At 45.6% G+C, this 14518-nt stretch overlaps 1 protein-coding gene across 3 annotated transcripts in view; it reads left to right on the top strand.

Moving 5' to 3' along the window:
* CYTH4 (cytohesin 4) overlaps window positions 1–14518 on the top strand; it is a 38628-nt gene that overhangs the window by 13545 nt on the left and 10565 nt on the right. Inside the window, exons 1-2 of one of the 3 annotated variants that reach the window (XM_071422804.1) lie at window positions 7919–8053; window positions 13445–13527. In XM_071422804.1, coding sequence (XP_071278905.1) covers window positions 8035–8053; window positions 13445–13527 — 102 coding nt within the window. In that variant the 5' untranslated portion in view covers window positions 7919–8034. Of the gene's footprint in view, window positions 1–7918; window positions 8054–10809; window positions 13362–13444; window positions 13528–14518 lie in introns of those variants that run through there. The other 2 variants (XM_071422802.1, XM_071422803.1) reach the window with 2 other exon arrangements.

A 14518-nucleotide genomic window follows, 5' to 3' on the forward strand; every position in this document is an offset into this window, starting at 1 on the left:
CAGAAGCACAAAGTGACCAGCTGTACGAGGTGTTCCCTCTGTGGGTGGTAGGGAAAGGGAGGAAGGAAACCCACTGACACCTCTGCAGGTGAGACCAGGAATGGGACACAGGAATCCAGGTCAGAGAAGGACAAAGGGAGAGAGGGACAAAGGCTTTTACAGAGGGGAGCTGGAAAGGACACGCAGGCACAGAATATATGAACTCAGTTAGAAGGCAGGTGTATCAGGCTCTAGAGAATGCTACTGGTGGAAAGACAAAAACCATGAACAAGGACCACTGACCTGCTGAATGAACACCTGAACACCAGTGTTTGCTTTCTGGTAGTCCTGGTAGCGTGGCATATGGACTTGTGGGACTGGCAGTGTGGAAGGGATCAGTGAAGACCAGTTTAACTGGTCAGGGAAGAGGGATTGTTGTGGAGAACCCACACACAGGTGGGCCCCATGTCAAAGACACTGTAAATCTGCATGTCCAACAATGAGGTATGAAGTCCTGTCAAGAGCCCATTTCTGGGCAAATTACTTTTGCAAGATAATTCCCTGCAACTGCAATGGACAGTCAGTTCTTGTCCAGTCAGAAGTCTGTGCTGTGAATGTATAAACATCCTTCCTCTACCAGTGTCTCTGTGGAGGGACAACAGGGATCTACATAAAAGTTTTCAGGACATTTCTTTCCATCACATTTAAACGGGATTAAATGGGATTATTTAATAATGGGATATTACACTCAAATAACACATACAGTAATCACTCTAAGAACAACTGGCACCTGCTGCATTAGTACCTTTCAATTGTACATGCTGCAGGAAAAGGAAGGAACCTGCAGGAAACAGGCTCATAACCCCAGACTGAACATATACAGATGTGTTGCTGCTGCTCTGGTGTCCTCTCACACCACCAAGAGGTGCTCTTGACATGAGTTTCCTTCTGCATGTGCAGCAGGGCACACATCTGGGGTTTCTTGTTCCCTCTGCTGAGTTTGAGGGAGATGCTAATGGGAATTAATTGCTCAGTGAGACACTTTTGTTCTGGGAGGCTTTCAGGGTCCTGAGCTGGGTCACCTCAGAGCGACCTGGATGTGCTGGGTTTGCATGGCACCCACGTGAGACTGCAGAGCAGGGATGAAATGCATGATGCTGCTTTTCCCCAGCAAGGATACAAAGCAGTGAGGACCACCTAGCTCTCCCTTTCTGGGGTGTTCTGCCCCCTCAAGGATGATGGAATAAAAGTAAGGGGGCTCTTTCAGAAATGATGCTTGCACATCACAGCCCTGCACAGGAGGGCAGGAGCTGAGCAGGAGGCTTGTCCTTCAGCACAGACAGAATAGCAGGGAGGATTCTTTCATGGAGGCAGCACAATGCTCATTTCTTTGCATACACAGGACATGGTCACAGCATGTCTTCTCATCACCCTGGATATTTTTTGATGTGACCTCTCTCTCAGGCAGTCCTGAGTGGCCATGAGAATTTTTCTCTGTGTATTGGGTGCTCACCAAGGTAGATATTAATTTGCTTCAGCCTGACTGGGCTGCAAACTGTCCCCACTTCCTATATTCCCCTTTTGCACCTTCCCACTTCCCCTTTGACACAGCTTCATATCATCTGTCTCCTGCTTTTAGTTCTTGCTTTGCTGCTTCTCTTTTCCAAAATTCCCACTCCTCCCCATTGCTGCTTCCCCTCCCCCATCACTGCTGTGGTTTCTCAGACTGCCACAGTTGCTTGAAAAGCCTGCCCTGACTTAAGGGCTCAGATCATAACTGAAGTGGGCAATGATGTTCTGCAGTCCCTCTTAGAGAGGCTGTGGAGTTGTTTCATACAGAGTCTATTTTCTGATGGGGCCCTCCTCTCCAGCCTAAATTTGTTCTATAAAACAAAAGCTTAGAAAAAGAATGAAGTTTCTAATCCAGCCTCACTGAAGACAAGCTACCAACACTTGCATGCATCATAAGCAACTCAGCTTGCAAAAGGTGCTTACTTAGTCTTGTGCCTGTCTTACTCATGGGCTGTTCTGGAGACCAGCCCTGCTGCAATCAGCGGCAGGTGGTGCATTCCTGACCTCGTGCTGGGGAGGTTTCTCTGTCTTCTGAGTGAGACTGCTCTCAGCCTTTCCACTTTGGGCCAAAACAGTAGTTCTGCTGCCATCTTCCTTCCTGGAGCACTGAAAGAGGTTCACCTCCTCCTCCTCATCTTTTCCCTTGTGGATCTGGGTAAGCAGAAGAGCATGGCACAAACCTTTGGGCTTCATGTTCTTTGTGATGGTTGTTTCATACTTGTACTCCCCTCAGTCAAGAAATTGTTCACAGACACTTAATCATACCACGGTTTTGTGGCTTGACCTTATCTGGTTCTCTGTAGTCCTGCAGGTCCCAGTGATGCTGATGTGGGTTTTCATTCCCAGGGACATTTTGCTATCAGCCAGTGACAACCCCCATCTTGCTGATGATACCAGTGTGCCACTTTAATATCAATAAATACAGATCAATATCTGACTGTGCATTGTTTCCCACAAGGTGCTTAGACAGTTGAACAACATTTTTCACCTTCCTGTTGTAGAAGGAAGGTAACAGGGACTAAAGATTATATGTGTAAATTCAAACTTGAGTGTCAGCTGCCTGACTTGATTCCCCTCTCTGCTAGCACCCTCTGTATGTTATCAGATTTTAGATACACTGTGTTTCATAAATACGTATCTTTACTCGTAAGAGATGATGTCTTCTAGGAAGGCTGCACCAGGGAAGTAAAAAGAGCTGTTTAGAGTACTAAGAAAATCTATAGCTACTCTGTTTTACAAGACTTATATTTCCTGAACCACCAAAGTAAAATCTTGTGCTTCCCTTCCACCATTTTATTTCAAAGGCATAAAGCTTCAATCTTGCTGCACTTTCAAGTCTAACCAAAAAAAAAAAATCCCTCTGGCTCTTCATTCAAGTTTATCAGACTCTAAGTGACCCTTCTGTAATCTTTATGAGAGGGTTTCTTCTTTCCTATGGCCTTTTATAATCACCATCTTTCTACCTTTAAAATAGACTTCAGTCCCTAAACCCATACTGAATGGCAGCCTAAGCCTCCTGAAGGGGCTATTGAATTTGAACAGGCCTGTACATTGTCGCTCTGTGGAGCCTTGTGGGAATACAGCTGATATGCTCAGCACAGAGAAATACATGGCACTTTGCCCCTGCCTTTATGCCCTTGAAAGCAGTAGGAAATATTTATATGTCCTTTTTATTTACACAAATATTTTAAGCCTGTACCAAGCAGCAGCAAAGTGCATGCACATCATTAATTTGATATTTTCCATCATGACCACCAGAACAACAGATATTTCTAGCTCAAATTTAAGTTTTTGTGTGCAGTCAGGGAGCATGTGGGGAGAAAAACTTGTCCTGGCACAGAAGGCACAGGGAGTAATGCCTGGAGTACTGATCTGCAGCAGTCTGCCTAATCTGCCCATGCTTGATGAGGTGAGAGCAGTGGACCAGGCTGGATAACCCCTTTGCACACATTGGCCTTGCTGACAACCGCCCTGGGAGAACACACATGCTCTGAGCCACTGGCTGTGGGCAACTCTGACACACAATACAGCATTTAAACCTCATTTTCCCTAGGATACATTTGATCCTGTATCCCAAGGGCATAATTAGTTTTCATTTGTTCTTGTCCTTCCTTCCTCCCTCCCTCCCTCCCTCACTGTGTCTTCCTTTGGCTGTTGTCGCCTACCTTTTTTACTTGAAATAATGAAAGTTCTGTTTTGTAGTCCATTCATGGTCTTCACATGCCATGCCCACAGAACATGTGACGCCTTGAGAGCATTTTCTGACACATTGCTGGCTAGGGTAGTGTTGGTATCCATCTGAGTTGACTACAGATCTGTATTGCCTGTCTGGGATGCTCAAGTAGACTGACTTCTCAACTGGTTCTAGGTTTCCTCAAGAGAGAAACTCGTTGTATTGCTCCAGGGTAAGCCTAGAACTGAAGTAGTTTGTCCACCATGAGAATTAGTGGAGGACTAGGGACCATAACAGGGAGGCATACTTTCCCTGAATTTGGAAAGATTGGGAAATGCTCTAGGGTTAGCTTATTTACATGATCTTGTCTGTTGTGTACCCTCATGAGAAAACATCTCACAGGTGCTTTGCTTTCACATGACATAGACTCATGCAGTTTTTTATCAGTGCATTCCCCATTCAGACTCCTCTGGCTGAAATAACTGAAAGCATTTAATGTCCATCAAATGTTACAAGCAAGGCTACCAGACCCAGAGGAATGCAAGTAGTGGAGGGGATCATTAAACTGAAGTAGGAGCAAGGTCTCCAAACAGGGTATTCAGGCATTCCAACAGACAAGTGGGAAAAGCTTTGAAAAAGAAACATCAAGGAGCTAAAAGATGAAGGAAGCGTGGAGGAGAGACACAGGGCCAGGCTTTGTACTCTGCTGGAGTGGCTGGAAGTACTTCTGCAGTGCACAGAGAGATCCATTCTGGTGTTTGCAGCTCTTTGTGGTTTGACCTGCTCACACACATGTGTAAGAGCAGCCCTGATCAAGCTGCCTGTATATGGCTCCTGCCTTTGTGGCAGGCAAGATCATGTAGGGTCACAGCTTGTGGTGATTGGGAGTGGGGCTGTGGCCAAGCCTCATCCCCAATGGGCTGCAGCTGTGAGCAGCAGGTGAGCAGCATTGACAGCAATGAGCCATGGAGTGCCCAGGGGCACTGACCAACCACCAAAGGCAGCAGAGGGCACACAGGTGCAGGGCATGGACATGAGGGGTATAAAAGGTTGGGCTAAAGAACAACAGGAGCAGTTGCTTGCAGCCTTGTGGAGTGAGCTGGTGTTACTCTGTGTGGGCTGAAGCAGTCTGAAATTGTATGGTGTTGCTCTGTATATCATGGTCATCTCAGCTGTGATGTATGCTGTGACAAGATCACATCTTTCTAGTGAGTGCTTCAGGCTGACGTGTCTGCTTGATGTCAGCTGCAGTACTGCTGAAACTTTTTTGTAGAAAAGGGTGGTGGAAGGAAGGACTGGAGGTGATACACCAGAACCAGCTCCAGTGAAGAAACTGGGGGCTGTGGGCCAGTGAATTCTCCTCTATGCAGCCCAGAGTCTCAAGACAGAAATTTAGTTTGCCAAGAGTAGGGTATTGACAATTTATAGCCCAAGTCACAAAGCTTCCAATAGCTTTTAGGTGTGGCCATTTCGTGTAATGAAGATATGGGTGAGGACATGGGTGTAACAGCTGGAAATGACTTTGCATTCATGTAGCTCACTCCCTTTCTCTTTTTTCACCCCCAAGTTTCTAACTGCTTCTTAGTAAATATTTTTAAACTGGCTATAGAAAGTGAGTCCTAAATGCACACCATCAACTCTTCCTAAGGATCACAGGTTATGACCCTACCTACAGCTGCCTGTGTAAATTAATTCTGGGTTTCTGCCACTGCTTGACATGTATAGGCTGGGGATATCTCTTGCTCTTCACTGGAGCTTCATCCAAAATCAGCACTGAAGTTGGAGCATAACCACAGCTTAGAGCAAGTACAAGACACTGGGAGGAAGGGAGGGCAATCTGTGTCTTTCTTTCTGAGGCTGAATGGCCCCAGAGCAAGGGACAAAATCAGGGAATGATTTTGGAAAGTTTTGGTCTATTTCCCTACACCCAATTTCATCTCAGTATGATCTGTTGTAATCATTCCATTTCAAATTTTCTGTATTTTTCAATTTAATTATTGATTGACAATATCTCTTTTTGGGAGTGTTGGTTCAATTCTGTTCATTCCCTTTCCTGGAAGAAAATTCTTCCTTTCAAGAAAGGGAATGAAATCTTGTGATTTCAATGAGGATCAATTGGGCAAGCTTCAGTCTGTATTCCTGTGCTTTAGGTCATCCCATTGGACTTTCTTATTTTCACATGCTGTCAGGTTTGTTTGGTTTTTTGTTTGTGGTTTTTTTGTTTTTTTTTTTTTTTTTTTTTAGTTTTCAATTTTTCAGTTTCTCTTCTGTCTCTTTGTTTTAAATTTTTCAAAATGTCTTATTTCATTCCTTTGCCCTTCAAGAAAGGGAATGAAATCTTGCAATTTAAATGAGGATGAATTGGGCAAGTTTCAGTCTATATTCCTGTACTTCAGGTCATCCCATTGGATTTTCTTGTTTTCACATCCTGGCGGGGGGGGGGGTTGGTGGTTTGGTTTTTTTTAATTTCATTTTTTCTGGTTCAATTCTGTCTCTTTGTTTACCTTTCCTCAGTTTAGGGATTTCATATGGAATAATTTTGGCATGTTTTGCTCTATTTCCCTACACCCAATTTCATCTCAGTATCGTTGGTTGTAGTCACTCCATTTCAAATTTTCTGGATTTTTCAATTTCATTTTTGATTGACCATATCTCCTTTTGTGTGTGTTTGTTCAAGTCTGTCCTCCGATTTCATACCCTTTCCTGAATGGAATTTCCTTTCAGAAAAGGGAATGAAATCTTGCAAGTTCAAAGATGATCAACTGGGCAAGCTTTGGTTCATAATCCTGCACTTCTGGTCATCCCATTGGCTTTTTTTGTTTTCACATCCTATCAGGTTTTTGTTGGTGGTGGTTTTGGTTGTTTTTTTGGTTTTTTTTTATTTCAATTTTTCTGTTTCAATTCTGTCTCTGTTTACCTTTCTTTCCTGATTTTAGGGATTTCAAAGAATAATTTTGGCGTGTTTTGCTCTATTTCCCTGCACCCAATTTCATCTCAGTACCATTGGTTGTAGTCATTCCTTTCAAATTTTCTGGATTCTTCAATTTCATTTGGGTGAATTTTCTGGAATTTTCAATTTCATTTTTGATTGACCATATCTCCTTTTGGGAGTGTTTGTTCAAGTTCTGACCTATGATTTCAAGATTTCCTTCCCTTTCCTGAAAGGAAGAATTTTCATTCAGGAAAGGGAATGGAATCTTGCAATTTAAATGAGGATCAATTGGGTAGGCTTTGGTCTGTACTCCTGCACTTCAGGTCATCCCGTTGGCTTTTCTGGTTTTCACATCCTATTAGGGGTAATTTTTTTGTTTTGAGGTGGGTTTTTTTATTATTATTATTTCAATTCTTCTGTTTCTCTTCTTTCCCTTTTCTTCCTCTGTCTCTTTGTTTACCTTTCTTGCCTGATTTTAGGGATTTCAAATGTGCCATAATTTTGGCACCTTTAGTCTATTTCCCTACACCTAGCTTCATCTCAGTACCATTGGTTGTAGTTACACCATTTCAAATTTTTTGGATTTTTCAATTTCATTTTTGGTTGACAGTATCTCCTTTCTGGAGTGTTTGTTCAGCTTTGCCCTCCAATTTCAATATTTCATTCCTGTTCCCGAATGGCTGCTAATTCCAGCTCTCTCACCATCAGGAATATTGCTAAACCTGAGAGAGGACTGCATTTCTTAGTTCTCTCTATCCTTACTTACAAGGTTTCACATGAAAAACACTTTGTTGGGGGGAGAAGGGAGCAAGCCTTTAAGTTACACTGAGCATTGAGCAAGGCAGAAGAGTCAGACAACCTTATCCTGCTCTCCATCAACCATCCTCCAGTTCTGGAGCCTTCATTCCCATCCCTGCCCTCCCCTCTCTGCTGCTGAATTAACATAGGAAGAATCTTCCCTTTAAAATGAAACCACTTCCCCAAGCAGATGGGTTTTCTGAATCAAGAACTTCCTTTTTCCCTCTCTCTCCTCTGAGTATCTCAGGCCAAAGCCTCTCACCCTTCACTTTAATCTCCTCAAACAAAGATTCCCAAAAAGCTGCTGGGATGGAAATGCATTTGTGCACTCGCATTTAAAAGTAAATGATGAGCCCCTGTTGGCTCACTGAAACAGAGTTTCCTGCCACAAGCTTGTCACATATCACGGGGGGGAGGACAAGGAGGGGAAGGAGGAGTCACAGGGAAACCCGCCCCCCCCTCCAAAGCTGCTGCGGTTGTGTTTGCTGCCTCCAAGTTGTTTCAGTTCTGTTAAGCATCTGAACAAACCAAATACAAGGAGGAAGACCAGCTGTGTTGCAAATATATCGTGCTCTTCAGGATGGACCTTTGTCCTGCTGGTAAGCCTCAACCATTGTGTGTCTTTTTTGGGGTGAGGGCTCTGTGCTCAGTTTGATGGAGAAGAGCACACCATGAAATCCCAGCAGCCAGAGTGGATGCTGTGGCTGGAGGAATGACATGCTGGAAGATCCCTGGTGGTACAGTTAGTTGCTTGTCAATTTTCAGCATTAGGCATGGGTTTCTTTTTACTTGCTCTCCTTTCCCATCGGGAGGAATTTCCCCACGGGTTTGAATGGCCTTTGTGCTGAGAGTGTTCCTGCTCTGATTCCTTGGGCCAGCGGTGCTGGGCTGAGCTGGGAGCTGACTCCTTGGTGTCAATGGCATATGTGACGCCTGAGGTGAGCATTGTAGGCTTTGGCTGCTCTCACTGAACTCTGGCAAGCTCCTCCCTGGCGTTTCCCTACAGATGCCAGGAGCTGGCTTGCCTTTGCAGAGCCTCTCATGCAGTTGGGTATCCCAGTGTAACACCTGTGCAAGGCTTTTGGTACTGGGGCCTCCCTTGCTTTTGGCCATGTTAGAGGTAGACAACTGTGTTGGGGTTCTGGAAGCTCCAGGTGATCTGCAGGTGGGCCTGCCTGGTCCTGAAATAATCTCAGTGGGCAGATGTGAGTGAGGGGAAATGAACCACATCTGAGGAACTGAGAGAGATCTTAGGTTTTATTTCCTGCCTTGGCCGGTGGTGGATAAAGTGGTCGGGATTCAGCAAGGAAAGGCATGCCACCAGACCAAACATTTCCAGCTTCTGGCTCAGGAATCTCTGAGTGTGTCAGAGAGGGAGAGCTGAGAGGGAACAGGCTGAACAAAGGAAGAAAAAGGATCACCTCGCAATATCTCTTCTCGTTCTGACTCTGTCCCCTCAGGCTTTTATGTATAGGATATGGAGAGTGAATCAAAAAGCAGTGCCTGGTTTCAACAACTGTTGAGCACTTTTTAGCTCTGAGGTGCGTAGCCAAGGAAAGGGCATGCTCAGACCACATACCAGCCGTGCTTGCCAGGGAAATTGGTGGTACCTGTAGGAGCTGAGTCCTTGCCAGCATCTGACTGGTATTGAATGTTGGTGAAAATGGGTCTCTTCTGATCACCCAGCCCTCACTATCTGAAAGCAGCTGTGGACAAAGGTTCTGCAGGACAAACTGGGCAGGAGGATGGATAACTGATATTTTGCTATTTATTTTGGGGTGTGCCTTTGACAGAAACTGGGGGTCTCCTAACTGGTATGTGTTACTGTATTAATTATGTCTTGAAAGTTACACATTGGAGCAAGTGTACTTTCAAGAAAGTATACACACTGCAATAGCAGAATGCAATCCTAGTCAGGCATCGTGGGGGTTTGCTCAGTTCTGGGTAGGGGCAGAGCCTGGAGACAGGCAATGCCTGGAAAGATGTGCTGGCTCTGACTGATGTTTTTGCTCAGTCCCATCCTGTCATTCCACAGCTGGGTGAGAAAGTGGGTTTGTTTGATGCTTGAACTCCCTTGGGAGCCAAGGCTGCCACCAGAAACATTTTCCAGTGAGCTTTAGAGTACTGAATGCATTTGGAATTGCTCAGTTGTGGCATGATTGTCCTGAAGGTCAGAGGTGCCTGTACACCTTTCTCTGGGGCCACTGGTACCTGGAGACGTGATGGTCCTGTTAGGTGCACAGTTGTTTGCAAGTAAGGCTTGATGCCTTGGGGAGGCTGTTCTCCCTGCAGTGTGTCTCGTCTTCCAGCTTCCTTCAGAACCCTCTCAGGACTGTCTGAGTGAGGCCACAGAGCTGGTGTGCCAAGCCCTTGAGCTGGATGTATGACACAAAGGAGAGCAGACTGGTGTTATGGTGTCCTGTGCTGGGATGTGTAGTCAAAAGTCACGGAAAGCTATCCTGAAGGATGGGTGTAAGTTGTCACGTGAGATAAGGGGACCAGTAGACAATATAAATTATTCTTCTCAGATTTCTCCCCATAGCTGAAATGTGCAAATTAAATCTGTTGGGATTTATATTGAATTTCTTCTCACACGAGCTGGCAGAGAACTGTGGAGTGCTGCAGGAGGGAGATGCACATGGCTGGAGGGAATGGAGTGGAAGGCTTTGTCATCTCTCTGCTACTAGACTGGTACCTATCTGTGGAGGTGGTGGTCTGTACTGGAGATTACACAGCAGCCATATCAAAAAAGAAAACGAATTTCAGGTGAAATTTTTCTACCAGGGAGCTTCCTTCAAGCAGAAGCTGCCTATTGGGCTGCTCTGCTTTTGTGCTGCCATGGGTGGAGGTGCCCAAACCCCTTTAGCAGCGATACTCAAAGCCCTCCAGTGCCTTGCAAATGAGCCTGATGAACCTTTGCTCTCATACCACCAGTGTGTAACATGGGTCTGCAGCGGTGACACAGATACAATCGTTCTTCTTAACCTTCCCCTGCTGCTCCTGCAGTTCATCCTTCCAGCCCTCCTGGGTGGTCATTTCCCACTTACCTCTGTGCTTCAAAAGCCATCTCCCTATTCCTATAATTTTCCCTGGAACTGAAAGCCACTGAACACCTGGGTGGTTCAGCACAGCTTTTTGCAGTGGGAAATGAAACCAGCAAACACAGAACTCTCTGCTCGCCACACAAGTACCCAGATGTTTGGGCAACTCTGAGCTGCCCCCTGGATGGGGAGGCTGAAGGCATAAACCACACAACTGGAATTGAAGTTTGTGTCCTGAGTGACAGCACTGAAAATACAGTCCTGGTCAGTTTGTGAAGAACTGACAGGTCTTTCTATGTGGGTCTGCCCTGAGAGTGGGGAAACAACCTCAGGAGCAGGTGTAAGACCCACAAATGTGATGCTGATGCACTTTCCTTTCAACATTTGATCTCTGAAAATAAATTCCAAACAACAACCTAATGTTCTCTCTGGAGAGGATACTAACCATTTTTTGTGTGTCTGAATTGGAAAACTTCAGTGTTGGTTGGGCTGACAGCATCCTTCTGAAACCCACGTGTGTTTTTGTGGTGTGTTCTTCATCAGGGTGAAATTTCCCCCTGTGCAGAGAACCCTGACCAGGGCTATGCTTCATCTGTGTGCTGATCTAGTCCTAGAGGGAAGTAGAACTGAGGTGGTACTGAGGACTTTGACAAGGCATGGACCATTTTCTAAAGCAACCAAGGACTTAAGCTGACAAAGACCATCTGAAACCTGACAAAGACCGTCTCTGCAGCTCAGTCTAAGTTGCCCTAAAAGTTTGATCCATCCATTTTTTCCAAACTGTCACCCTTTCCTACGTTTTTACCCCTTGATTCCTTCCCCTTCTCTATGACTCCTTTTTTTCCCCTGTCCTCCCCACACACACAGTCCTTCCCACACTTTTCTCATTCTGACAAACTCAGCAGGTGGGAGTTGGGGTTTTCAGATGTTCAGGAGGAAGGGGGCCTGCATTAATTACAGCCTTGTTGGGGGTCATGTGGGTGAGATGGCATCCCCTGGGAGCCTCATGACTCTTTGAGATGCTTTAGTAGACACAGAACAACTGAAGCAAAGCAACCAGCCACACCACAGAGTTTGCTGATGGGGCGGGGAAGGTAAGGTTCTTCAGGGTTGTCCTCCGATGGTGCTTTTGTGGAAAGAAATACAGGGCAAAAAGTCTTTGTTGTAATTTGTCAAGGAGTCACCCCAGTGATTCCATGATTACAAGCCCTGACAGGAGTGAGAGAGATACAGCTGGAGAGATGGAGAGGTTGGCCTGATCTCCTGCAGACACCACAACTGCAGGATACAGAAATTAAGCTGAAGAGCCTGGGCACTGCTCAGAGGCATAGGGCTGACATTTAAAGGGAAGTCAGCAACCCACCAGACCCACTGCATGTTTTTGGTTGATTTTCTTTGTGGTTTCTTCTCATTTGTTTGTTTGTTGTTTGCTAACCTTCCTGCCTGCTTTGGTTTTCCCCTCACCTACAGATTGGCTGTTGCAAGCTTTTGGATGCCTTTTTCCTTCCCTCTTGACTGGCTTCATCAATATTGTTGCTCTTCACAAGGGCTGCTTGCGGGGCTGGGAGGGCACGTGGGTCCTTCCCAGCCTGGCTTCATGCTGGCTCCTTATCCTGTGCTTTACCCCCACAGACTCAGCAGCCTCTCTGCAGGGAATGCAATGCTTGAAACCATCAGAAAGAGTGGCAGGAAAGAGGCTGAAGTCTGAGAAAAGTAACAGGAACATACTTAGCACATGGAAACCCAACCAGCCAGGAGGATAAGGGAGAGATTAGGATTGGGGAAGGAGAGTCTTTCTGAGCTGTTGTGGCCATGACAGGAAAGAAGCATACTAAGATGATTGCTCTTGTTGCTTTTCCTTCTGTCTGTCACGGCTGCTTCCTTCCCTTTTTTTCTTCCACTCACATTTATAGCAGTTGTTTTGCATGTGAGATCCACACTAAGAGAATTTCCAATGCAACTGGTGCTACTTCCCCTTTTTCTGGGAAGACAGGAGGCCCAGGGGATTTTGTTTTATGAAACAGTGGAACAGGGCATCCAGTGACTTGACCTGGCTTCCTGGGGACGCTTTATCTTGCTGTGCTTAGGTGCAGCAAGGACCTTGTCTGCAAGTTCACCAGTGATCTCCAGTGCTCTCAGCCTTCTGCAAGCTCTGCTTTTTTCCTGGGGCCTCATTTTCTGCTTTGTCTCCCCTCTAGGGCTACAGCCTTCTTATTCTACTCACAGAAGAGGCTGTGGTTCACCTGGATTATATTTAGCAGCAGTACTGTCACCCCATTTTTTAAGTCTTTTGTGAATCATATTGTGGTTGCCTTGGTTTTGCTGCTATTTGTTTAAATTCCTGTACATTACAAGGAAGCCTACTCATATTTCTGCATTTTCTGTTCACAGAAAACTGTTCACAGAACAGCAGCCACTCAAAGACATTCCTTTTTCAGCAAGGCTTTCATCCCCTAGATCCTGCCCTCATACTTGAAAAACCTTGATTTTCTCTCTTAAGCAATTTCTGACTCTAGGTGTGGCAGATCAACTCATGAAGCCAGTGGTTTCCTTGGGAGGTTTGGATGTAGATGAAGTTTTTAGGTTGTAGATTTTCAGTACCTAAAGATGACTGACATAACCACCAGAGAGCATTTAGTGAGACCTCTTCACCGTGCTCAGGGCGAGCAGAATTGGCTGAATAGGCAGTGGGTGCCTGCAGGGTCAGCTGAGAGGGCTGTGCAGAGCCTCTGGCTGCAAGGAGAGGGGTTATGGTCTGTACTGCACACTCTGGAGAGAACCATTTGCAAGGCAAAGGTGAGGTGCAGTGGTTGCAACAGCAGGGAGCACAGAAATCAGAATTGCTGTGGAATGACCCTAGAAGAAGGTAAGTGCTGAGAGGATGGGGCAGCTTTTTCCATGATATGTTGGCCCCAGTAGAGTTTTCACAGGAATCTTTTTTTCTTTCAGAATCAACTGGCTTGACTGGGGCTGAAGAGGCTGAAATAGAGACAATCAGGAAGCACAAGCAGGAGCTTTTGGATGACATTGCGGTAAGGACCATCCTGTCCCTTGAGCCTGCCTAGCCTTCTGAAATGTATCTTCACCATGGAGCATCTTTGCTTAACAGTCCAGGCCATGCAGAAGTGTTCTTGCAAAAGAGACATTTTCTCAGTCACGATCCAGCTTCAGTTTTAAACTTCAGGCTGCCCTGGCCTGTTTGCCACCAGGGTACATCCAGCCTGTGGTACTCTCTGCTGCATGAATCATCAGCTGCCCCAATGGGATGCTTGAGCAATCTTGAGCTGGGATTGTATATGTAGGAGTAAAGAAATGTCTTCACTAAGTCGTACTGGCAGGCATCTGGCTCAGCATTTATGATTCTTTTTAATTACTGATTACCTGCTAATGGCATATCAGTCCTAGTTACCTGCAGCATCCCCCTGTGTTTATCAAACTTTTGTTTGCTTTGTGGACCTCTAGCAAGTCCTCCATGAAGGATCCTGTCTCCAAAGAGGTCTCGTGGCAGGACCTTCCACACAAGTGTCTGTGGCTGGGACTTGTTTTCCTTCTTTTTTTTTAGCAGACTCAACCATTTCTCCAGCAGCTCCTAAAATGTCTGAAAGTAACAGATTCAAAATCAGTCTCTAAGACTGCATCACAGCCCTGCATGGTGCTGTGCCCTTTCTATTCCGTTCTGCCTCCACCATGAAATGTGGTTTCCCGTTTGAGAGAGCTTATAGCACTGAATCATTGGACTTGGACTGATTTTTTTCCACAACATGAAGCTGTCCAGATGCCTAGGGAATAGCTGCAGTATTTCCTGGAATGGAGTAAAGGATTAAGCCAAACTACATGTTACTTCTTAGGCTTCCAGACCTCCTCTCTCTGCTGCAAACCAGAATGGTCTCTCATCCCCCTCTGCAGAACAGAATATGAATGTACGTGCCTGGGATTTGCTTGTGTGTGTTTGTTTCTCTTCAGTTTTCACAACAGGCAATGGGCACTATAAGAGCAGGATACTTGAACAGGAATACTACTTTT

This window comes from Agelaius tricolor, unplaced genomic scaffold (assembly GCF_023055355.1).
Source record: "Agelaius tricolor isolate 1412-34295 unplaced genomic scaffold, bAgeTri1.0.p SCAF_3, whole genome shotgun sequence".
Classification (NCBI taxonomy): Eukaryota; Metazoa; Chordata; class Aves; order Passeriformes; family Icteridae; genus Agelaius; species Agelaius tricolor.